We start from the raw sequence: 26350 nt of genomic DNA on the forward strand, positions 1-26350 counted from the left end.
TTCCCCTTGAAAACCTGCCTGCTCTGAGAGCCCTTGTCAAGTCTGCCAGATGAGAGATATGTTTTCTATGCTGAGATTATAAGAAGTTGGGATCATAGCGCAGAAGTTAAATTCTAACTATGGGGCTTTTCGTGAATTGTGTCCTCCTCCAACACTGGCCAAGCCCACTTCTTGTTGGTTTAATTATTCTAAAACCCAGATATGCCAAGTTGATTACAACATTGGTAAATGTTTATCCTTCTTGTATTGGGAGCACTCCCCGTTACTCGCACTGCTAAAACAACTGCGTGTTGCTGCTGTGTAAGGAATCAGATGGTGCTACCATCTGTCCTTCAGGGGAGCAGGGTCCCTCTTCACCTCTCTGACAAGCAGCTTAGGCAGAGAGTGTTTTCCTCCTCTCCAGTCTACTACAGAGACAAGCCACTTCGTATTGTAGCTGAGCTGTAATGCCTCTTCTTGCGTGCTATAAGATTTTCAATTGCTTGAAGTGATTTGAACAATTTCTGAGTTGCAGAACATGAAGTATCTGAATATTGGCATATTGGGTCCTTGCTAAACCCAGTTCTTTATGGAAATAGGCTGTTTCCAGAATCATTCAGAAGCCTCAATCTTCCCTCTCTACAACAGTGGAGATGGCCTACTGTGTGCCAGAGCGGGATGCTCATTCTGTTCTGGCTTGAGAGTTGATTTTAAGAAGTACTTTTCACCTTAAAAAAAAGATTTTGAATCAGCTAAAGACTTAACTGTTTACAAAGAGTGTAAGTTAACTCTCGTTTCCTTCAGGCTTCTATGTATTACACGTAACATTTTGTACTACACCGAATACAACATAGTTCACTCTATACTACAAAGATTTAACTGTCTATGGTTAGTGCCAAAGGGGGAGGCGGGAAGGTGGGGTTATGGTTCTGAAGGCAACAGCAGCTTTGCTCAGGAGCACGGTGGAAGCACTGATGTTCCTCCTACAGTTTGCTTTTCATGTCACAGTGACTGACACCAGCCCCACACTGTCCCCTGGGCCGTGTGCCCTGCAGCACAGGGCGAGCTTGCTGAGTCACGCCTTGGCCTTTCTCCTGCTGGATGCCCCAGTAATGCTCTCTCCAAACCCTCTGCCTGGGTGTCTTGTTGCACATTGGTACAGTGAAATAATTCAAGCTGAATTCTTCTTTCCACCCATTCCATTTTCATCCTTCCTGAAGTCTTCCTCACCTCCATATCAGCTGTGGTTGTGTATTTCATTCCTTCCCCTCTCAGCACAGACTCCTCAAACGTTATCACTTCCTCTTCTAAAACACCCCAGAATCTACCTTTCTCTTCAATTTCTACTGGAAAAATCACTGTCTTTATTTAGGTTTTCTCTTGCTTCTTACAAATTCCTCCTCTCAGTCTCTAGTCACTTCAATACTGGCCACTGCCCTCCCCTCAGCCAAAGATTTTGCTGTTGCAGAGAAGACTTCAGCCAGATTGCACAGCTGTCCCCTGTCCTCTCTTCCCACCACTGCCCACTTTATCTTCCAGGATCAGGCCAGAACTGTGTCCAGCAGAGTAACCCAGAGCTGTCAGTCACAAATAGCAGTTGTAGGCAAAAGCATAAGAACTGAGCAAGTGTGCAGTGATGCTTTCCCTGTGTGTCTTCCAGGCCCCAGTGATGCACAGCCCTGGGACTTTGTCAGTCAGGATGGTGGCTTTATATTTGCTCCTCCCACACATTTACAGAGATCCTCTTTGAACTCTTGTAAACTTTTGTTGTTCCCAACTCCTGTGGCAGAAAGGCCTAACAAGATACTTGAACAACCCAGTGTTAACTTCTTGCTTTCTGTCAGGACACACTAAAAGCTCCTTTTGAAATCATTACCCCTCTCTTTTGCCGTTTTTCTCATTTTATCTTTACTTTCCTTTTAACAACTTCTGTTTCCTGTATCAAATATGAATGTCATATCTCTGTTTCCAGACCTTTTAATGCTGTACTGTACCTTGCAAGTCTGTTTTTATTTTTCTTTTCCCTCTCAAAGGGGTTCTGCCAGACAAGCAGCAAACCATTTCGCTAGACTCAGACAGCAGGGTTCAGGCACGTTACAGTGGGGACACGGGCAGGGAGCAGATGAGCCTGAATGAACTAGAGGGGAAAGCAGGATTTGCTCTTTGAGCTGAGGATGGGAAGCTTGGCTGCTGGAAGGAAGGACATGCAGGGCAGCTCTGGGTCTTTCTGGAGGGGGTTTTAAACGCTCTGTCTGTGGCCAGATTTTAACATCTGGTTGATCAAAGAGTCCCTGCAGAGCCCTGTTCCTCCCAGAATACTCATACTGTTGTCTCATTTCTATCTGGCCTCACACTTTTGTTCACTGCTGCAATATGGAGAAAGCAAGACTTAAATGCCTAGTATAGTTCTCATTTATTTTCCTAAAGAGGAGGACAGGACGAGTCTTTCCACATAGAATTTGCACACTACAAGAAATGTGCTTATTCCAGACCCAATACCCTTGGCTTGGAGGGATTTTGTTTTCAAAGATGCCATGTGCTGCACTTGTGTGATCCTGGAAATCAAATAGGTACCCTGCAGATTTACAAGTACTTCGTTAACCTTTATTCCCAATTCATGCTAGTTTATGGCAATGTTAATGATTTACCATGCTTCCCCTCTTGCAGACAGTATTTACTAGTAGGAGGGAAGAAGGGAAGAAGTCAGGCATGCTGGACAAGATCATGCTGTAGAAAGTCATGTATAAGGAAACTGTATTTGTCTTACAAGACACTAAAAACTTCCTCACTGGGAATCAGTAAGGTTGAGAAAGACCAGACCAAAAAAAAAGACTTTTAAAATAATTAAGGTCTTACCTAATCCTTTCTTTTCAAAGTACTTTAAACGTTTCTTTTTTTTTTTTCCTGCATTTTTGACCAGAAGAAGGAGTGTATGTTGGTTCTTACTGCAGTGTTGTGCAATCCATGACCTCCAACCTTGAAACTATAACTTTGTCTAGCTTTTTTTTGTAATATGATGATTGTCATAGGAAGGATGGCTGTGCTGGGGAAGTCCAATGCTCTCGGTATTAGCTCTTGGTACTGCTACAAATATTTCTGGAGGATGGTGTGATGATAAAATAGCAGGAGCCTTAGGGCTGTGAAAGTAACTGCTGCTCAGTATTCAGGTCCTTTTGCAAATTTTATTGTGCAGCATCTGCAACAGTCAGTAGTGAGGATCTCATTTCCAGAACCAGACAGACACAATATTCCTTGACCCCAACAACACACTCCCAGAAGATGGGTTCTCCTCTATCCCTGACTCTCCAATCAATGAAAAACAAATCCAGGCATGATCAGTAGGATGTGTTTTCCTAGCCACTGCTTTTTTATTTCTTTATCTGTAAACTGCAAAGCATGAAGAAGAGCAAGAGTGTGTCACATCGTATAGCAATGAATACAAAAAGTGAAGCCATTTTTACCATGTTTTGTAATAAAAATGTGGAGTATTCAGAGACCTGGAGAGAGAAGCAAACACTCAGACATACAGATTTGGCTCTCTGGGAAAGGCACCACTCTTTTTTGTCTCATCGGTACCAGTTACTCTTGGGAACTCAATCCCATTGAAACCCAGTGTTCCTTCTCTCTGACATGAAATAAATCCAGGCTGAAGACACGCTACATAGCCATTGCTAATGAAGGAGAACTTGGCCACTGTGGATTAGCCCACTCATGATTTCCTGCAGCTCTGCTGTCTTTGCTCATGCTTTCTTTCAGTGCTGTTTGTCCCAATAGAAGAATCCCCAAAATCTAGGCAATGTACCTGATTATCAAGCAAGAGGTTTGGCGGGAGGTGACAGGTTATGCTTGGATGCTTCTGTAGCATAGTGCCTCCTTTACAGTAGGACCTTATACCTCCTTTACACCTTTTTTCTTCAGATGTAGCAATGACTTCCCCTCCCTCCAAAAAAAAAGGATGAAGACCATGCTGCAGGTCACAGAAGCATGATCATAAGCTCCTTCAAGGAAGTCCTAGTTGCCCCTATACCACGTACTTGCTTTCAAGTCTAATTGTAAGAGGAGGAAACATTGCATACCGATCCTGTCTACTGATAGGCAAGGTATTCTTCTTCCACTGGATTAAGGAGCTAAACACTTCTTTTCATCTGGACTGAACGAACTCCTCTGGGAAAACTCAGCAGCACTGACTTGTTAATAGAAGCAGATAATTTCAATGTGAAAGCTCTGTCTTCTTTTTCTCTCAGTTTCACAAGTATGCTGTACATCTGAACCTTCCACACTCACTTCCTCCAATACTGTTGAGCCCCAGTTTTGGTAAGAAAAATAGCAGATCCTGTGTTTTCAGTTTACACAGCTGCTAACTTGCGGGGACTGACAAAGTCTTATTTCTTTATACACTGTGTGTAATTTTTTTCTGCAGAGAATTTAATTCAGCTCGTATTTCAGCAGTTGGAGAGAACCACCAAGTTCATCCTGCACCCTGCACTGCAGGTGATTATTTTTAAAATACACATTTGTCCTGTTTGTGGAGCAATGGTTTCTCTCTTGCTTAGTGAGGCTTCTGGGAACTACAGCAATAAAAGAGCAAAATATGGAGTGGAGAGTTTGTTATTAAAGTCTAGTAACAATCATCACGGAGCAGTTACTCTGCTGTAGGGCTGTCTGTCTCTTCCTTCCACGGTAGTTCAGGCGGTTGAACTCCTCCATGACCTGCAGCATGGTCTTTCCTTTGGTCTCTGGCACCACCAGGAAGACAAAGATAGCCATGGACAGACAGTATGTCAGGAAAATGATGAAACAGAAACTACCAAGACCTTCCTATTGGAAAAGAAAGACACAAAATATGTTCATATAAATTGATCTAGATTTCTTTCTCTTATGAGTTAGAGTTTCTGATTTTGTAGTTACTAAAAAACTTGGTCAGGGACTCAGTTGATGTAAATCCTGCTTGCTGCCACCTGGGGAACAGCACCAGGTGGTAAGATGAACTAAGTTTCCTTTCCTATTTTAAGGAGGAAAGTTGTATGCTCAGCAGACATTGAAAGTCATTGCTTGACAATTGAGAGAAGCACTGAGCTTCAGTTACTCTTCCTTTCTGCTCTGTCCTTCTCCGTCAGTGCTAGATTGGGCAAGGTATGTAGCATGTTAGCTCTGTCCCTCCTTGCACAGTCCAAAACTGCAAAGGCTTTAGTTTCCTGCTCCTTACTAGTGCTCGGTGAGATCTCTGGGACTGCCCGTTTTCCACATTAACCCCAAAGGAGATGCACATACAGGACAAGGGGGGAGAAGAAGGAGTCCCTCATGACGTTCAAATGACATCTGACAGTGTTGATGCCTCTGTCACCGCTTCCGTGTTTGCCAGTGTCACACTAACTGTAGATTTAGCAGCATTTTGGGGTTTTGCTACACTTTCACTAGATATCTGGGTAAAAAGAAAGAGGCCATCAGAACTGCAATTAGTTTGGGCTCTGTCCTTTGCATGATGGATTGAAAAAGAGAAGTTTGCTCTAGGTTCAGGAAGGGTCTAACCTCCTCTGAACTGAAACAAAACACCTTGCTTTGCTTACCACAATAAAAGGGAACAAAAGTCCAAGGATGAAGAGTTGGATCCAGTTTGTAGCACCATTAAAAACATAAGCAGCTGGTCTGTATGACTGAATAAATATTTCTGTGGGCAAGGGGCATAATACTCCAGCTGAAAAAGATGTTGTTGAAAAAAGGAAGTTTAGAAATTTTGCAAGATGCTTCAGTAGTTCACACCTCATATTGCCACATAAGTTAACGGTTTTAACTGACCTGGAAGTGTTTGAGGTGCTGCTTGGCTCTTCAGGAAGAAGGCATGTAGGAATGCAATATGAAATGAAGTTTTACCTCCTATCACAGTACAGAGGGGAACATCTACCCCTGCACTGAATCAGCAGTAGGGATTCATGCTAACTGTGGAATAGCTATGCCTGAGACCTCTCCTAAAGGCTGCAGTGAGGAAGGAATGAGTATATGAAACCATTCCAGTAGAAAATACCAACCTGGCCCAATGCCAAAGCTCATGACAAAAATAAAGATGAGTGCAACAGAGCAGTATGGGACCCAGGAAAAGGAATCCTGTGGTAGGAAATGAAAAGCAAATAAAATCAGAAATTAAAATTTTCTTTATCCAGCTCCATTAGAAATATTCATCACTGCTAACTATGTCACTGTTAAACATACATCTGTTTCCTCTACTTCCAGAAACGTCACAAGGAGATAGTCTTGGCAGTGATCATGGTTGTATAAAGCTATTGGCTTTAATCTGCATGTACATGGCTGGGAACAGACCTCTGTTAGTATGATGGTTAGCCCCAAACATACTTCTACTCCCACTAAAAAGTGATTTGGGGGGAGGGAAATAGTAATGATATATGCCATACAATAAAACATGAAGATGAGACACAGCTCTAATGCGTAAGTGGGGTCTTACCTGTAGTGAAAGTGTGACTGTGAGAAGCCCTAAAGCCAAGGCCATAACAGTGTAGCTTTTCCACAGCAGTGTCTTCCTCCCTGCACGCTCAATTAGGAAACCCTGCAACCAGAAGGACACAGAATCATAGAATCGTTTTGGTGAGATGCTGTCAGCTCCAACAGACAGACCTTAAAGGTAGGCACTGGTGAGCTGCTCTGGTAGCTGCCTTCGCTGGCCAGGCAGGGGATCTCTGAAGAGTCTGGGACTGGGATGTGGTACCTCGTCTGGGAGGGTGAGCAAAGGCATGTGGGGGGACTGAGCAGGACCAGGAGCTGCAGGGAGGCGGGGGAAGATGGGGAGGTGCAGGGCTGCAGGGAGCATTGCCCAGGCAGAGGAGGCCCGAGGTGGCATTCTGCAGGCAAAGGACAGCCAGGGCGGACAGCAAAGTGGAAATGCTTCACTGTTGATTGCCATGAATCCTACAGCCGTGTAAGTAGGACTCATGGACAGCGTGGGGCTGGTGTCAGTCACTGTGACGTGAAAAGCAAACTGTAGGAGGAATGTCAGTGCTTCCACCGTGCTCCTGAGCAAAGCTGCTGTTGCCTTCAGAACCGTAACCCCACCTTCCCGCCTCCCCTTTTGGCACTAACCATAGACAGAGTCCTACTGACAGGGGGACACAGGAACTGTCACCTGCCCTTCCTACAGGGGGAACTGGGACTCCCAAGGCTGGCTCAGCCTGGGTCGTGACTTTGAGGGAAAGGCTCTCCTGCCCTGCCATAAATTGAGTATAAATGCCCATGTTTGCAGGGTGTATGGAGATGATTTTGTGAGATCAGTGCAAAGTACTATGGTTGTTTTGTGGCAGAAGTTTGATTCCTGAAGCTCCATTTACAGCAGTTCTAAAGACTGAAATGAACCATGCATTACAGCAGAATGAAATCCAGCTGAGGAGCCACTTACACACAGAACTGTGGTGAGGATCTCGGTGATCCCAACACCCAGGGAGACATAGTGGATTTGAGCAGGGAGGATTCCAGCCTTTATAAAGATAGTGTATGCATAAGAGTAAACCTGGAAAGAATAGAAATGTGTGAAGGCTGTACCCATGTGGTCATGTTTACTGTAGCTTTTGTCTTTTTTGACAGAAAATAACTAAGCAGGCCTTAACAAAAGAGAAAATCTGCTTAATTTCAGTAACTAATCCTCAATGTTTTCACGAAGCTTATTTGTGCAGAACAGCTTTTACTAGCAGCTCTGTCTTGAACTCAGTAACGAATACAGCCTTTTTCTTCTTTGTTTGCTTGCTTTTAGCACTGCCTTTGTCTTATGGTACAGGTTATAATTCTATCTGACATCTTTCACATGTTTTAGTGTCTCATGTACCTTGGATGAGGAGCATACAGAAATGTGGACAGTACATACTAAGCAAATGGTTTAAATTATCTTTCTACATCTTCTTTAAGCCTTTGCAGTGATTTTGATAGTCACTGTTTTTCTGGATGTAATCACTCCTAAAGCATAAGAAATTCCACTGTTAATATGCTCAATTTCTACTAGTCCTTTGTGGTATAGTTACTGCTGCACTAGTGGGAGTAGAAAGGGGTCTTACAAATCTTGAAGTCTTTCTGAATTTGCAAAATTAATCTGGACTTTGAAAGTTTTACTACAAGCTTATTTTGTACAATAACTATTCCAATACTCAATATTATCTACTGAAACATAGACAGAGATCTTTCCAGAGAAAATGTATATTAGAGAGTTTATATCAGTAACTGTCACATATATTACTGGGATGTTGTAATTATCTATAATCTGAGAAAGTGCAAAGTTAAAGGATTTAGAAATAAATCCGAAGAGGTAAGAATATGGAAATGCACTGTCAGTGTACATTACAAACCTGACTCAGTGTGTACGGAAACGGCTGAACAATTCTGGGCAGTGCTTTCGGGAGTTCAGAGACCCAGAGGAGCTTATGCTGTTCTTTACTTGTTCTGAATTTGAGATTTTATTTTATCCCCTTCCATGCCCTTATCATAACAGGGTAATCCATAGAGCTGCCTTCAGATGACACTTGCTAAAACACAGTTCTTGCCTTAGCCCAGGTCCCAAACTTCCATGGGAAACTATTGTAATAAACAGTAACAACAGATCCCCTGCTTACAGCCACTGTTGCAGTCAGCGTTTTACTACTTGTAAGAAACTGTAAGCAATCTAGAAAGCAGAGAAAAGTAGCACACGTACCACATTGACACCAATTAACTGCGTGCATGAGCAGACAAGGAAGAGTGTGATGAGCTGCCAACGGACAGCTTTGTCACGAAAAAGATCACAGATGCTCTTAGCCTTCTCCCCACGGATGGCTTCTTGCTCTGCCATCATGTCGTCTATTTCGGCCATGTGGTCACCATCTCCCCAGAGCTGCTTCACAGCTGGAAGGAGAGGAAGAGAGAAGATGACTCCTGGTCGAAGCTCACCAGCACAGACATGAATTCAGAGGACTAATTCCTGCCTTGCAGAGTGTCTTATTTGAACTTCAGGCTCTTCACTTGTGTGAACTTCCTAGAGATCTGGGTTCACATTATACACAGATCCAGTTCATTGCTATCTATTTTTACCATAAATCTTAATCACAACCTCACCTTTGGTCAATAGCTGCTTACACTGTTTCAGTGTAAATCACGCCTAAATCCTTGGCAATCCTTCCCTGAATACCCTCCTGCTAAAGGAGCAGTTCTAGTGCACACACCAAAACACAGACAAGGAAAAATGGCTCCCACATTAAAAAATAAGTCGACATCCAAAGAGTTCTCTCTTTTGATAGTTAAAAACCCACAATGGCTGTTTCTCTGTTTATGCCAGTAGTTGCTGGTAGGGTTCCTGAAGAACTGGAATGCTTATGGTTATGGCATGACAGCAAAAAGCATCCCTTTCTTACAGAGCCAGAAGGCACCGTATCCACACTCTGCTCAGGGCAGAATCTGTATTGATGGAAATATCAGCTCTGTGTGATCACATCCCTCAGAGAATCCTGGCAGAGGGCAAGGGAAATGCCAAGAGAGTACTAATATCAAAACAGAACAGGCTGTCTTTCATTGGAGCTGAAGGTGGTTTCAGAGCCAAAAGACCAAGAGGCTTTTTCCCAGCTGTACCTCCCTTCCAGGCTCATGTGGGGCTGTACTGTATTTTCCACTTTTTGCTAAAATGAATGCTTTGTGGCCCATTTCCTTACCTTTGATGCACCCCTCCTTGTCCTTTTTGTCAATGAGCAGGTAGCGGGGAGAGTCTGGGAAGAAGGGGAGGGTGAGGAGCTGAACGAGGGCAGGAAGCGCGTTGGCTGCCATGAGAATAGGCCAGAGAGCATCTACTCCGAGAACTTCTCTGAAACAAAACCAGCAAAGCAAGAGGAGCTGAGCAACCATATGTGCTGGCCATGTGAGCACACGCAGACACAGGGTGGTCCCTCGGCCCTGCTGCATGTGTCCTGGCAGCTCTCACCCAGGAGTCTCCAGCATTTCTCAGCCCAGAAAAATGAAAACCTCGATGGGAGGCAGAAGGGGAGAGCAGAGTGCCGTTGCCTGCAGCACAGGCATTACACAGCTTTGCCACTTGTTGCTCAGTGGTGAGTGGAGCAAGGTCTAACTGCAGCCTCCTGCAACAGCTGAGGGCCCGCGGGGACGAACAGTGTCCTGGCAAAAGCGCTGAAGAAGGAACCTGTGGTGGCTGATCCCTCTGCTTCTGATCCACAGAGTCTGCGGTTGCAATTAAGACAGGATCCGCGGGTTATCAGCCTGGTACTGACTGCCCCAAATAGCAGCTGCTGGGTTTCCTGCAGCTTTGAGAATACTGTGACCAGAATGATGCGTGCCCTGGGAACGGGATGGACAATCTTTGGCATAGGGCAGGCAGAAGGAGCCTGTGCTGGGAGGAGTGAATCCATCATAGGTTTCTGGGTTTGCTTGTGTGTTTGATGAGGGGGTGTGCTGGTTTGTGTATATTTTTCAAGAAAGTTTGGATGGATCTGATATTCCCTGTTCCTTCTAAAAAAATAAAAAGTAAAGGTCAGTTCTTACAAAAGATGGATTTCTTTCAAACACATTGAAATCTGTTAAAGGTTTTTATTATCTGTATTTTGATCTGTCCTTGCTAAGAAGCAACATCATTCTTCAGGATTAAGTATTTTGTATGATTTCTGATTCCCATTCACTTAAATAATGAACTTGGGCTGAGCTAATTCAGTGTGGCTGCCTAGGGTACCCTGAAAACATGTCTAAAAATAGTTGCTGATTTGCCTGTCCATAGGCTTGTATTGATATATGCATATGTTTTAATAGCAGAATAAATTAAATAAGTCTCAGACCCCCTTACCTGAGACCCAGAGCAAATCCTATAAACTTTCCGACGGCAATGGCAGTAGAAGCTGTTACGGCAATCAGCCCGCGGATCTGCCGTGGGGCACATTCCCCAGCATACATGAAGTGGATATTCAGAGCTAAACCTGCAGTGACAAATGACTATTAGGGCAATTCAGACTCCCATCGGTCTGGTGTTTGAGAGGGGACCATTACAGGCAAAGCATGTAGGGCTAGGCTCTGAGGTACATTTTTAACCATGCTGAGTATGTGTCTGCCTTACATGAAGCATGTTCCCAGTACTGTGGCATTGTGTCTTTGCTAAATATTTCACTAAGGGAGTATGCTTCCCTGGGAAATCTGTTCTTCAGCAGGCTGGCCTTCTCTTACAATGTTTCCTACAGCCACATGTACAGGATTGCTGTTGCACCCTTTAATCTCAGATTATATATTTCAGTGTCTACTCAGGATGCTATGTGCCTTATTTTGTCCTTGAAACCAACAAGTTAACAGATGATATATATTCCATTTGCCCAGTGAATTAATTAATACTTATCCTATCTCTCAATTTTTTTACTGGTTATTATTATCTTTTCCAACTGCTCAGGGATCGAAAACATTGACAGAACATACCCTTCTGAGGCATCTGGAAATTAGAATTGCCCAGCTTGAAACCCATTCCCTTGTCTGTAATAGGGAAGGCAGTATCAGCCACAACAAGCAGCAACAGAAACAACAGAGGGCAGCTTTCTATTGAGTGAGCATGCTCCCCTGAAATAGTGCATGTTTTGGCTTTTTCACAAGATGGCAGTACATTTTATATGAATTGGGAGTAAAGATAAAAGAATGAGAAATGGAGATGTCACACATGATTAATTTAATTATGTTTGTGTTTTCTTATTTAGTTAAAAATGTATTCAGCAATCAGGCTCTCTGCAGAGTTCAGTAAAAATCTGTGATCCACATACTCAGTCTGGTAAATCCTTGTGACCCTGTCACTGCTCTCCCAAGTATTTAATACCATAGGTAGGAATGCTAATTTACCTCCACACACTCCAGAAAATAATCTTCCAGCGATGATCATCTCAAAGGATCCACATAGCCGGCTGAGTCCCATCAGAGTTGCGCTCAGCAGAGCAGGGATATTGGCAAACAGCATGGCCTTCTTCCTGGAGTTAGTTTAAATTAATGTGAGCATAAATATTGTCCATGTGTCGTTCACAGCCTGACAGAACTGGTTAAAGACTCGGTGCCGGCTTCTGAGATCAGCTGCAGTGAAGTAAATGGGAAATGGGAATGGAAAAACTTTGTCATGGACTAAGCAGCCAGTTGAAGCTTTTGATGCCTCTGGTGGAGCCAATATCTACACTGAATTACAAGCTTTGTGAGTGGTTGTCTGTGAAATTCACTTAAAAATGCATGCACTCCTCATGATTTCTCTGGACTGGATTTGCTTTCGAATTTATAAGGGAGAGGGTATGATTTTCTTTCTGTTCATTGGCAGATTTTGCCATTCTGTTTCTTCACTGAACTGATCCCTCATCTGAGGCAGCTCTGGGCTGCTCACAGTGCCACTTTACAAGCAGTTTCTCCCAAGACATAGTCACTTATTTTTGCAGTTGTGATTATTCCTACCTTCCAAATCTAACAGACAAATATCCGGCAGACGAGGACCCCAGAAGCCCACCGATGCTGTAAATGGACACAACAAAGGACCACATCAAAGTAATCATGTCTTCACTGGGAGAAGAGCCATATCTCTTCAGCCAGGTCTCACGGATGAAACTTTTGATGTACTTTAAAAGAAAAACAGAAACCAATTGACTCAGTCAACATGTTTTTGCATAATTGCACCTCTTTTTTACTTGTCTTACGTACTTACTGGTCTTTTTGATACATTTCTATTGACACCTTGGTTGAAATCTTAGCCCCAGTGAAATCAAAGGGAATTTTGCCACTATCATCCCTAGAGTTAATGTTTTAGCAACAAGGTGCAACGAATAAATCAATGAATAAATATATCAATATTAAATATCAACTGTGAGTGCCACTGAGAGAGTGGCAGTTTGGTCTTCCATTTATGTGCTAAACCCTGATTGTTTTGCTAACCGATCTTCCCCGCTGTTCCCGCTTATCTATCTGCCTCTCTTGTCCACCTGCTTCATCCTGTCTGATGCCTTGGGTGAAATCCAGGTTTGACTTCAAGTGACTCCAGTTAGATCAGGATTTGTCCCTCAATGTGGCCCACGGTGGGGTCTCTCTGACCTACTGTTCATAACCTCCGTGGCACTCTCATTCTTGATGAGAAGTCCCCATGTGTTAATAGTATGAGCTCAATGTCCTCGGCACCATTCAGTGAAAAACACCTCCCCTAATTTTCCTTTTCCAGCTGCAGGTATTAGTGCTGACCTCAGCCCTAGAGTTACAGTCCTTCCCTGTCCTATTTCACCTTACAGGCAGTCACTTAGACCTTGTGTGTGGCCAAGCCACGGTACAATGGACTCCCTGAGCAGTGGAAAGAGGAGACTGTCCTGTGAGAAATTCAACTCAGTAAGGGGAAAGTGGCTGACTTTATAGGTATCACTCATCCTCCCCTTTCCCAGTTCTGTCACACCAGACAGAAGTTAAAATCCCATGAAACACAAGAGCAGCTACTCTTAGAACCAAGAAACCACAATAAGTTTTGACAGCAGAAGTGAAAAAGTTAGTGATTGCATACAGAGGCAGGAATGCATGGGAACATTGAAATCCACACTGGCAGCTCAATTTTTTGAGCTGTCCATGCTTACCTCAGCAGGAGAATTGATAATGGAGACCTGCAACCCATACTGGAAAGCTCCACCAATGCCCAAGACAAAAGCCAGGAGGAAGAGATTGTAGCTCATTTTCTGGCAGGAAATAAAAACAGCAAACAGAGCTGGTACAGCTATTCAGACATGCCCCCAGCTGTCCAGGTTGAGCAACGCCACACACCTGCCTACCTGGAGACCAAGGAGCCAGCGCAGAGGGCAATAGACTACAGCTACTAAAGCACAGGACAGTGAGAAATCTGAGGAGAGACAAAGCTCGTAGCTGTCTCCCAGAACCCAGTTACACACTTCAGTGCTTCTGTCTTCAGCTTTGGCTGTCTCAATCTGCACTATCATAGGTAACTCGTTGCAGGAGCATGGTGCAATATGCAAGCATTATGTGCACGATTTACATCTATTTGTCCTTCCTCCTCCTTTCCCACTTGTTATATCACCTAAATGAATATTTTACTCAGTGACTTGGCTGAGACTAGATAAACATTTGGGGACTGAAGGGCATTCCTGGTTTCATAGTTTATTCACCTTTTCTTAGAATTATATCTGATAGGAGGCTTAAGAATACTCCCACAATATAGTACTGTGGTACATGCATATCCCATCCGTCCCACTACTCTCTGTTACTGAGTGTCCTAGTGATATTCTGTCCAGCAATGATGGCATGATGCTGCACTTCTAGCTCTAGAACGGATCATATTCAAAGGCAATGCTGAACAATGACAGCCAAACATTTACAAGCTGATTTCTAATCAGATGAATGTCATGGCTTGAATGGGCATCAAATTTATCCATGTTGCAACATTGTTGGTTTCAAAGGAGTCAGCTCTGAATAAATTTGGTATTTGGTACATTCATATATTAAATGACAACAATGTCCTCTTTGTCAAAGCACTAGGTAGAAATGAGATTCGCAGTCTCTACTACTAGACATCCCTACTATCCTTTGTGCTACAAAAAACGCCACACATCAGCACAAAACTCCCCATCAGCAAGAAAATCAGTAAGCCCTATTCTAAGTGCAAATTTCATATCGCACCTGCAGCGAATTTCTTAGTCTTTGTACTATAACACCACTGCTTGATTTTTCTGCTGCATCCCTTGGGTGACTTTTCCAATCTAATAGATTTCAAATTAAGGAAGACTTTTTAAACTTACTGTTCATCCTAAAATTGCTTTTTGAAAACATTTTTGTTTTATCTTTTCTGAGTATCTGTTCCTATACTTCCCTGACTGGGAAGGATTGCTTTCCATCCTTTGGTGTTTACATCTTTCAGATACTGTGTTATTCATAAGTCTTTTATTGTGGAGGACTTTTTCAGTCTTCCAGCCCTCCTCTGTCTATCAAATCATGTAGCTTTTTTTTGCTGCTGTGCTCTGAGCTCCCTTGGTTTGTCTTCCCCTGTTATGTATGAGATATTAAATATAAATGTGCTCTTAAATCCATTTTTCTTTGCTTTCTAAAAATAATTCCTTGCAAGATATTTGATATCTTTCAGATATGACCTCATACTATTATTTTAACCACATCTGATTCAGATTTCTTTTTCTTTCTGTACTTAATTTATGCAACAGGTCTTTTAGAATAGCAGAAAAGAAAAAAATATGTACGGCAAAAATTCTATTTGGGGGGAAAAAAAGATAAACATATACCAACTTGCATGCAAAGGTAGTCATCTCCGCTTGCAGACTAGGTCTTTCCTGATGGTTTCTTTGGTTACTTTGGAAAAAGTCACTCTATATATAGAGAAAGAGGAGCCTGAGATAATATTTCAACACGTCATTTCATTCTTTCCCAGTGTTTACACTCCCTTTGGTTTGTCATGAAGTTCTTGCTATTTGATTTGTCATTATTGTGTTGGTTACTGATGAAACTGGATAATTTTGGTAAGCTGTGCATTCATGTCAGGTCACTAGGGACGAGAAGCTCCAGCAGCAGCTGACAGACAGTAAGAGCTGCAGGAGATGAGTAAAGGACAATAAAAAAGGAACTGCTGGAAGCCAAAGTCCAGAGACTGGCGCAAACTAGACTGGACTGGCTTGAATGCCCCAAGTCAGAGGTTGGGTAATCAGTTATCACATTTAAAGGAAAAGTTCCTGACTGCTACTTTGAGCCTCAATACAGCAAATCCTTCTGAAGCCTGACTTGACCAAGCCTGATGAAGCCTGTGCATTCAACTCATGAATTATGGGATCAGTTGATGCTTTAAGAGTAATGGTCACTGCCTGAAAGTTCAAGTCTGTGTCCCTATAATATATGGTAGATGCTAGGAAAGTTGAATGTCAGTTTTAAATACTGACTGTAAAATAAATAAATTACTTTTATCCATAATTCTCAGAGGGCCTCTTTATTTAGCAGTCTCCAAGATGACTTTGTTAAAAGGCTTTTACAAGTTATTCAAACAGCTTATGGGGAAATTACTTCTCCTGGTGAGTGGCTGCACTTGGCAGTTCCCCAGGCTAGGATGTTGCTTGTCTTCAGCGTCTGGAAGAATCTCAGCCCCAGCTGGGCTGGAAGTGAGTGGCGGCTTGTGCAGAGGAGCATTCTTTGAGGACAGCAGCACTGACTGTTTTTTGCTGGTGTTTATGATTATTAATCAATACAATAGTGCACAGTGATTTGATTTGTAAACAATAATATGAACTATGAGTCTCTGAGAGTCACTTTTCAAGATGTATTTTTGCCTAACACTTCACATGATAAGAAAATTGACCTGAACAAGTGTCATAATTCAGTAACAATTAACCAACTTGTTAAATGCTTCAATTAAAATGTAACCAATTAGACCAATTAAAATGTAACCACTATTTGTCTTTGCTTAATCAGTCTAAAGACACCTGATTTCAGGCCACAGTCAGAAAAAATGCTGGAAGTTGGAATGAGTGTTTTCTGTTTTCACCAGTAAAACATCTGCTGAGCATAATCATTTCAAAGGATTTTGCTGTTCGGCTGAATCCTGACAAGACTGCGGCTATGATCACAAAGACATTGTTCAGCAGCAGGGACATCTTCCTTCAGAGAGAAAAGACACAGTTATAAGCACATGTGTCAGGTTTAGTTATCAGATAAAACATTTCACATGGTAGATCCAACCTGCCATGCCTGGAAGCTCAAGGTGGGCTGCTCAGCTCCACCACACAACATCGTGGTTACCCAAAGCCCTACATGAAGTGTCTGTGTGCAGAGGGCAGATCAGCAGTTTTGGTGTCTTGTTATGAAAGCAGGAATGAGCATTGACAGGTAATCTGCGTGGCTGATGATACAATTAGGGTCATCTCCAACTACCAGCATGACCACAGGGTGTCCCTGCAGCGCTGGCTTTAGACACACTGAAGGCACCATGAGTTGTTCACCCAGATTCATGGCTCTTGCACTCACACACAGTTTCCCATTTGAACGGAGTGGAGCATTCCTTCAGTAAGTCATGTGCGTTTTGATCTGAAAATGCTAGTTTGTTGAAACAGGAATTTTTCATGTAATAATATGATCCTTATGGAGCTTTTGTCAGAAAGTTTTCATGTGTCCCAGGAGGAATTTCTGTCCAAAACCAGGAAAAAAAAAAGAGCACTCTATTGACCCCTAATAGCCAGTAATTCTCTCTAGTCCCAACTCACTGCCCTACTTACTCTTCAGAAGTCAGTCTTTTTTTCTCTTATTCATGATGGGATATGATTTTATTCCAAAGCAGTACAAGGTGAAATCTTGAAACTTTTCATTGGATAAGGAAGCCATATCCTTTCCAGATCTTCACAACCATGAAACAAGTGAGCCAACAAGACAGTCTTCCAGCCCTGCCCCAAACCATAATGGTGCCTGCTTCATCATCATGTAAGAGGAACAAACCAAAGTGATAGCACATAGAGGAAAATTTTGGGGTCAAGAGAGAGGGAGGCAAAAGCTAACTTCCTGTTTATATTAGTAACACTAACTGGTTCTTTTTTTTCTGAAGAGAACTGGGGATAGAGCTGTGTGTGAAAGACAGGTGAGGAGAGACAGGTATTTTTCAGAGACTCAAGCGCAGGGGAGAAAAAGCAACTGTGAAGATTTAACAAATACGTCCTGAAATATTTCAGTCAAAAAGGTGGATACAGCCTGAGAGACATGCGGACCTGCTCTTTGCAGTTGTTCACCCTCTGTTTTTCCAGTGTCATTCCTACCAATTCCCACAGTTCATTTTGAAGAAAAATCCTTGGTCTCTTCCATCATGATTTCCTATTTAAAAGGATGGCAGAAAACTGGGCACAAAAATTATGGTTATTATGTAGGTGGTTACTGTGATACAGAGTTGAGCTGAAATCCTTGTAGCTCTTCAGCTGGGTCAGAATATGATGAGAAGGTAATGTGGGGAAAAGAACTGTTCCCCGTTGAGTTTTGAGACATGAAATACTGAGATATTAGCTAGTTACTCCTTGTCAGCTCAGAATGTTAATGACACACTGATCAGTGACAGAAAACATGCTTTCATGATCGTTAACTACAGCGGGTATTGTGTTGTAGGGCTCATAATTCCTCTTGGACTAATGGAAGCTGCAAAGCTTAAGTTAAAATCTAGCACCCTCTTACCTTCCCAACATGATGGCCATGGGACCAGCAACAACAGCCCCAGTGAGTCCTCCCAGAGGGTACGCAGAGACAGTGAAAGACCACAGCAGCAGTATCACGTTGCTCTCGAGGGGAACGCCTGTGCGCTCCAGCCAGGTTTCGTTCATGAACGTCTGGATGTACTGAGCGGGAAGGACAGTGCTGCATAACCATGACATAGAGGGAAGGACACTGAGAAATGTAAAGGCTTCCCTATTAGTATGTCTGTTTATTCTGTGTTCATGCCTCCAAACTTTCGGTTGAAAATGGCCTCTAGTTCTTAGATGTGTTTTTAACAGAGGGTTAAGAGTGTAAAACTGTAGCTGTTGAAAAGTTGTACTTGGTTTGTATCTGTATGTAGCTGTCTTGGATAATTTAAAAATGTATTTCATGGGTCCAACTTTGAATTTAAGGGCAAAAGTCAATTTCAAAGGATGCAGGCTGGAAAATTTTAGAACTAGATTTGCTAAAGCAGTTGAAACAAGGCTTTTGAATAAATTCTTGTGATGCTAGGTCCTGCTCTAGGTGCTTAACAACAAAGTCCTGTACCTCAGATGTGAATTATACAGAGGGAACAACATATCCTTCCCTTCTCACCCTCGGTAGTAGCAGAGCGCACATTTTCAGTGGCAGGCCACTGCTTACAGCCAGACCGAGGACACTAAGGAACTGTCTGTCTCAGGAGGAGGCTCTCAGACTAGTGGTACTTACTGAGGTCGGAGCATTGATGATGGAGATGTTGTAACCATATTGGAAAGTGCCTCCAGTCCCAGCAGCACATATTGTCAGGATCGGGATCTTGCTCTGAAGCTGGAGAGGATGGACAGAAAATGGATGGCTTCCTTGCACAGAATAAAATGGCTCAACAGACACTTGGTCCATTCACACGTTGAGTGGTGTGAAGTGAACGTTAAAATAGGCTACAAATGTTGTTGTAAAATGGGAGGTGCCAAAGACAGGAAAAAACCCTCAGATTTTTAAACTATATCTCCCTCTACTGCAGAATAATATTAATAATTCATTGCCATTCACAAAGGATTCGGGACTGCTTTGGGGCAAAGGCCTGCAAGTGTCTTTGGTTTAATATTTAACAGTATGCTTACAAAAAGTCAGTGCAATAACAGCAAATACTGGTAGAGACTGGTGTTACAGCTTCAATTAATTCAATTCGTTACAAAAGCCTGTACTGACATGATGAACTATTGAAGAAGCATTACCAAAGTTTAATGACTTATGCCTCATTTCTAGCTAAGCTCTATTGGATGGAGCCTCTCTGTGGTATAGGGGATTTTCTCATGGCCATTTATATCCAGTACATTTCTGATTCACTGGCATGCTATTTCTTCTACCTTTTCATGGTAATGACACGTATTTTAGTTTAAAATAGAGTGCCTTGCCTACACTGCTTCACATGTTGTACAGAGCAGACAATGTCTCCCTGCTGAACCATCTCATTACACAGTTGTTCCTACATGTTCTTGTGTTTAGCAGTCTATAATTGTGTATTCAGCCAGAATATTTTCTACATCTTCAGTATTATGATATGAAATATGTGGCATATAGTGGGTCCTATGCCATGTTCTGGTCTCCTTGAGGTAATTTCTTCATCAGTATTGCTGTCTAACACCACTGCTATGCCTTGGAAGCACGAGCAGGTGAATGGGGCTGCTTCATGCAGCATCATGGGATCAGGGTGTATGTATAAAAGTGAGGTCTCTTGACTTGTTGAAGGGTGTAGAACAAGCTGTCCTGGCTGACACGGTATGGCAACTGAGACATCCCCATTCTCTTACAAATGTGTAAGTAGGGATGTGGTGCTGCATCAGCTGCAGCCACTAAGTGGCAGGAGAAGTACAAAATGTCCTGTATTAGGCTCTGAATCCAACATGTCAGCAGTTTGCTGCCTGTGGCATGTGTCAGGGGTCAGAGGACTACTTCTAACAGCTTCCTAATGATAACTTGTTCACTGGGAAATAGACGTAACTGTATGTAACTGTACAAGTTAACAGCCTCTGATGTACAGTTTAGACAGCATGTATCAAGAACAGTAATACATTCAAAAAGGAAAGCTCTAGTTTCTTCTTGCTGTCTATACTGAAAGACAGCAGGTTTGGGTAGATCTCTTTCAGGAAGAAAAACACATATTCTGCATTAGGCAAGAGCTTTCTCCCTTTCTGTAGCGTCTTATAAGCAGGGACCACCTAGTGCAGGTCTTTGTCCCCGCAGGTGATGGCATACAGGAGTTTCAGCCTGAGGCTACCACGTGGAGTGTCCCTGGTTGTACTAGTCACTGAGGTGTGTCATAGGAGACTTTGAGGGAGGTAGGGATTCTTCCATTTCTAGCTCCTTAAACAGAGGCCAACATGTCAAAGCATGTCTCTAGTTGTACAGGAGGTGAAGGAATGCAGCTCACCCAGGCAGTCTCGTCTCCATCCATTCCCTGGGCCTGAGTACCATGAATCTGATCCACCTCTCTCATTTCTGTTGCAGTCAAGCATAGAAATATATCTTTCTGCAATGACCTGGGCAAGGACTGCCTGCTTAGACCATTGCATTGTCTTATTTTTCCAAGGCAAATATGTGCACATTCTTCTATTTAACAGAAGATGAAGGCAGTATTTGTCACAGCAGGTGAGCTTATGCCACTCCAAGAGATGAGTGGAGTCCTGTGGGCAGGCAGTGAGATGCTGCGGATTGTGGCACAGGCTGTTCACAAGCCTCCCTGTTCCAGAAGGGGCATAAATTGGTTGTTGCTGTGGCTAGATCTGTGTGTATCTGGCTAGCTGGAAGTGGGAGTTCCTGGAAGTTGTACTCTGTCTTTTCTAGTAACAGCTGCCTTGATAAGGAGTGGATGGACAGATTTTTTTTTCTCCTACATAGCATTTACATGATTCACACTTTGATGCTGACAGGTGTTCACATTGGTTGTGTTTCTAATTTGCTTCCTGCTGTACCTTAAAAACCCCCAGCATTCCCAATGTTCAGTCCTTAAGATAAGTTCTCACATTTTCAGAGTCGCAGTTGGTGTAGATGAGAAATCTCCAGTCTCAGGGTCTGTCACCAGGGTATAACTACTGCACTGCAGTTACTCAAACTCCTGGCTTTGGAAGCCTTCACATAAACCCAGCAGGTTTCCAGCACCACCGCTGGGACCTACCACCCTCTTCCCTCAAATACTTTTTCACTGAACTCAAACTTGTCATAATCAAGGTGAAATATGATGCCATGAGCATGGGAGAATAGTTATTTGGAGAATGTGATGGCAGTCTCTGCCTGTAATTATCTGACTGCAGGAATAAGTAGTAATCCTGCCATTAGGAAAGACCATCAACACATGCTCTTTGATCCGCCATGTGCTGAGAGGTTCCTATGTTTTAGAGTGTTTTTACTCCAGGATCATCTGGACCAACTGCAATTACACTGCAAGAGGAGAAAAGGGGCCCCATTTCCATCTATGAGGTTTGGACCTACAGGATGAATTCTCCCTACAAATGCTACACTGTAAATTGCAGAAGAGATTTGGAGCTGCTCCCTGGCTGGTTGTTGGCTATCTCCCAAGCTCTACCCTGGCTATTTCTGTAAACCCTTCTCTCTTTCCTGTATGAACCATCACAGTGAAATATGAAATATCTCTGTCTGCTTGTCCTAACTCTTGCAGGACTTGCTCAGAATATAGAAAGCAAATAACATCATCTACAAACAAGCAGCTTTCTCAAGAAACATCCATCAGGTCTGCTGTTTTTATGGTGAAAGCAATGTTTATGGAACTTAGCTGTTAAAACAGATTTTCATGTAGGAAATGAGTGCCCTGTGGTGACACCATTATTCTCAGTTCCAGCAGTTCACTAATGTTCCTCAGAAAAAACCCACAATTTATGTAAGTTCAAGACACTGTGTAAGAACTTCAGGAAATGGGCTTCATTGCAGAGGTTTCTCAGGGCAGGGACCCAATGCTGACAGAGCTTCTGCTACCACACAGAGTCACTGGGATACCTTCCAGACCAGAGGAGATACGTGGGAGCTGAGTCCTCTGAGGACACGAGGGCTGATACAGCCAAGGGAACTAGCTGATTTTCCTCACCAGCTAGGATTTTTGGATGTCAGAAGAATGGCTCTATGTTCTGTGTGTCGGGTCAGCAGTCTGCATTTTCACCCTCCTGATAAGCAATGGAGCTTCTCTGGGAAAACTGAGAAAGCCCAAAATACTAAAAATAATTGAAATACCCTTTTCTCAGTCCATTGTGAGCTGTAGGTCATGCTGTGGCTGAACTATTGCCTTTCCTTCCTTCTTTGTATCAGACACTGATGCAGGCAGTTAGTTGAAACTGGGTGACCTGAAAGCCAGAGAGAACAAACTGCTTGGCTGAACAAAATCTCAGTTCCTGCGTGCAAGAGAAAAGTATTTAGACTCTGCCAAATGGCAGTAAATGTTGCTGAATGTTCCTGTCAGAGGAGAGGAAAATATGTGCAGCAGGGTCAGAGTGTCAGACACATCCTGATTTCTTATTTAACACTCACTTCAGATAGAGCTTTTTATTAGAGCTGTCCCCTGGCTTATTGAGAGGCACCTGGACTAGGACACATAGTCCTGCCTCTGGTGAAAACCAAAGTACAAATACCATTTCTGACTCCTTCTAGGGTCTTCAACGGCTGACAGCACGCTCAGTTGTGTGTGCTGCTATTGTAAGCTGAACATAGACCTCTTTTTATATGAAACAAGCATTGTTTTTCAGTTCTTTTGTTGATTTGGCCACCACGCTTATGAAATGGATGTTACAAAATAAAGGTCCTTGAAGGATATTCCCCACTGACAGCTGTGGGAGGTGACCTATGGAGTAGAGGACAGATCACAAGGCAGAAGAATTTAATGGGAAAGATTAAGCTCTGGAAAAAAATAACTGTGCAAACAGACAGACGTTTTCTTGCTTGATGTCTTCAACTCATGATCAGAAGCTGTTTTGGAAGAGGTGCTTTATTTGGATATGTGATCAGGTTCTGCTCAAGGAGATTTCAGTGAGATCTTCTTTCTCATGATATGCCAGATGCAAAGCTATATTTTTGAACCAAAAAACATAGGAAATAAAAATAACATAAAATCTGATTTACAGCAAACCCTGTACAAACCACATGTCCTTGGAGGGCTGAGCTCTAAGTGCTATCTTTAGTTTCTTTCTAACAAACAAACAAATAAAAAAAACCCATCCAGTTCTGTATTATTCACTTTCTCCTGACTTTAGCCATCACACTGTAGAGTTAGCTGATTTGGGACAGGAAATCCTTCACTGAAGGAGAAAGAATTTCTATATGGCCATTAAACATCACTGAAAAGTAAACATTTCAAGTGCCTTGAGCTGTTACGATTACACAGCTTATCTATGCGGAGCGGGTTTATAGAGCCTTGTTTCCAAAACTGGAGCAGAAACTCTTAGTGACTGCTCTGTGGTGGACCTGGAGCTCCTGGCTCCTGTTGTCCGTGCCACCAGGGACTGAGTCTGAGAGCTGCAATAACCTTCCAGTAAGGTCCCTCTGGCTGTTGAGGCTCACTTGTAGGGGAGCTCAGTGCTGCTCTTTCTGAATCTGTTCCTAGTGCCAGTGCATCAGTCGTGCAGTGACTCTTCTACAGCGGGGCTAACAGGGATCTCAGGAGCGGTATGTGCTGGGGAGCATTACGGTGGGTGAGACCTTGTACAGAACTTGCACAGTCTCATGTCCTGGTGGGGGGAAGTCTCTCAGAGTGGGTGGTGGAGGGGTGTATCTTTGTTTTCAAATGAGGAAAAGAACTGGGGATGGAGCATTACCCCAGCCAAGGGGCTTGGGGTTGGGTGGCCAGGGAATGAACTCTCTACGTTGTGTGCCCTATAGCCCAGCTGGAGGAGGTGCCTATGTGTCACCAGACCACGTATGACTTGTCACAGTAGGACACGTTGCAAGGTCATCAGGTGAACTTACAAACCAAATGCCAATGGTGTTAAAGCGCAGAGGGCGCATGTCACCGGCTGGACACTCATCAAGTGGGTGGCTGGGGGCTGGTTTCCTGCCCTGTCAGCTGCTGAGGGGGGTCAGTACCCCCGGCGAGGGCGCCAATGCTCGTTAGGGCCTGTGCTGACATGGCGCACAGCTCCTTTCATCCTGCGACCCCGGAGAGTGCTGCGCTGGGCAAAATGGGAGCTGCCGCCTTTAAACAAAGCATCTGTTTATTCTTGAAACAATTAGTGAGGGCAGTTAGATCTTGAACTCGTTACTGAGCCCAAAACAATTACGATAAAAACAAGTTCCAGATGGGCTCAAAAGGAGTTGTTTTTGTCTTTACTAAATTAGAATGGATTCCATGTCTTCAAGTTCCTCTGGCATTTATGGACAGGAAACATGAATTACACACAATAATTTACTACAAACAAAAGAGATGAACACTGCAACAGCCCATTTATCTTTGCTCATGTGCCTTCTTGAGGTTTATGAGCTGTTTAACTCATGGGGAGAGTTAATAGCTTTTTTCTTTGGTTTCTGACTCTTTGCTATTTTGGTTTACAGAAACTGAGACAGGAAACTGTTGAGTTTCTGTTGCAGGGTTAAGCTTACCTGCAACTCCAGGCAAATGCTTGCACGTTCTTTAAAAGCACCCCAGAAATGGGGAAAACAAAACCAGAGGTAACAGGAGGGTCCGGTAGCGGTCTGTCACTGTGTATGTGCAAAACCATTCCCTTTCAGGAAATACATATATTTTTAAATCAAAGGCCAAATGAATCCACAGTGGTGAGTGCGCAACGCACACTAGTTCTTCTTTTCCAGGAATATTTTCTTGTGAGCTGGTTTGTGGATTGTAAACATTTACAGTACAACAGGTTACTATCACTAAGCCTGCAGACGCAGAGTGAGTAGATACTGTCTGGAAAAGAGAGTTGCCTCCGGTACCATCATGTTTCAGTTCTTCCTGTGAGTGACTTGAGCAGAGGTTACAGATGGGAACTCTTCCAATTAGTTCCTCAGGCAGATCCGAGAGGCCCCAGACATAGACCTTTTTCAAAGCCCATTCAAAATGGACTGAAGTCTGGGTATCAGACACGTTTTTATAGAGACACTGAGCTTCTGACATCTTGGGTTTTGAAACTGATGCTGCCCATTGACATGAATTCAACTGCTTCCAGAAGGAAGGGGAACCCAGAAGATGGCAGGCAGCAACAGTACATCATTGCTGCTCAGACCTGTGCTTACATCTGCTTTGGGTCCCCGGGCAGGGGGAGGACAATAGGACAAGGCAGGAGGAAATCAGCAAAGAAACTCCTGAGCAGTGTTTCTGTTCTGGCAGCCCCTCATACCTTCTTGCAGCTGAGACAAAGAGTTTGGCTTTGCTTTTCTCGGGCTTTGAGTGAGATTCCATGATTTTATAGAAGACAGCATGTCGGCATCACTTCAAAGGTGTATAATGTGAACTCGGCTGTGCAGCTAGGCTGATGTGAACTTGTGGAAGGATATGACTCCCCAAACCCATAAAATGTGACAAGGACTGTAATAAAGACTAAAGCTGCCCCTGGGCGTACTGTAGTGCATGAAGTCAGCCTGGCTGAGCTCCAAAGGGAGTGAGATCATGGGCAGAAAGCAGCCTGGGAACTGGGGCGTCACTGAGATTTGTTTGGCCTCTTGCAGTGCGAGATGGTGAGCTTCCCAACGCATTTCATTGCTTCTACCCCTTCTCCCCATGAATCTTAGAAAAGAAGGCCTTAAGTAGAAGCCTGGACAAGTAGAGTTCTCCAGTTTGGGCTGGCAAACAAAAGTGAAAAGAAATAAAAAGAGAAACTGATGACTTTTTTTTAGATTTCATGTAATGTCTGACTTGCACATAGTCCTCCACGGGGAGTAAGTGGGATTGATCATTTGGATTCTCATCTCTCTGGAACTAGTGAGGCTGATCTCCAGGACAATGACCTCCTTCCAGCAGAGAGGTTCCCAATGTTCATCTCCAGCCTTGGTTCAAACAAGGAAGGGGCAGGAACCACAGTGCTTGAATTCAGCTTCTGGCTGGCATTGCCCGCAGGCTGTGAGAGTTGACAGGAAAACTCTTAATCCTCCACCCAAAGGAGCAGGACATTTATTCATTTATCTCAGTGGTTATTCATTTATTCACTCTCAGTTCTTTGACTCGGTTGCCCCTTCTGCTGGGGCTGCGAGCTCTGCGGCACGCTGTGGGGCCAAGCTG

At 43.4% G+C, this 26350-nt stretch overlaps 1 protein-coding gene across 1 annotated transcript; it reads right to left on the reverse strand.

The window, feature by feature from the left end:
* Positions 1–4590: 4590 nt before the first annotated feature.
* LOC137670062 (solute carrier family 2, facilitated glucose transporter member 11-like) lies at positions 4591–15251 on the reverse strand. Its single transcript, XM_068412647.1, has 12 exons — positions 15228–15251; positions 13560–13658; positions 12406–12566; positions 11815–11939; positions 10787–10916; positions 9651–9799; positions 8663–8850; positions 7382–7492; positions 6437–6538; positions 6006–6081; positions 5547–5674; positions 4591–4797 (listed from the first exon to the last, which is right to left on the reverse strand). The coding sequence occupies exons 1-12, from the start codon at positions 15249–15251 to the stop codon at positions 4591–4593; spliced, it is 1500 nt and encodes a 499-aa protein (XP_068268748.1).
* Positions 15252–26350: the final 11099 nt, after the last annotated feature.

The sequence above is a fragment of the Nyctibius grandis genome, chromosome 14, assembly GCF_013368605.1.
Source record: "Nyctibius grandis isolate bNycGra1 chromosome 14, bNycGra1.pri, whole genome shotgun sequence".
In the NCBI taxonomy this organism is placed as follows: Eukaryota; Metazoa; Chordata; class Aves; order Nyctibiiformes; family Nyctibiidae; genus Nyctibius; species Nyctibius grandis.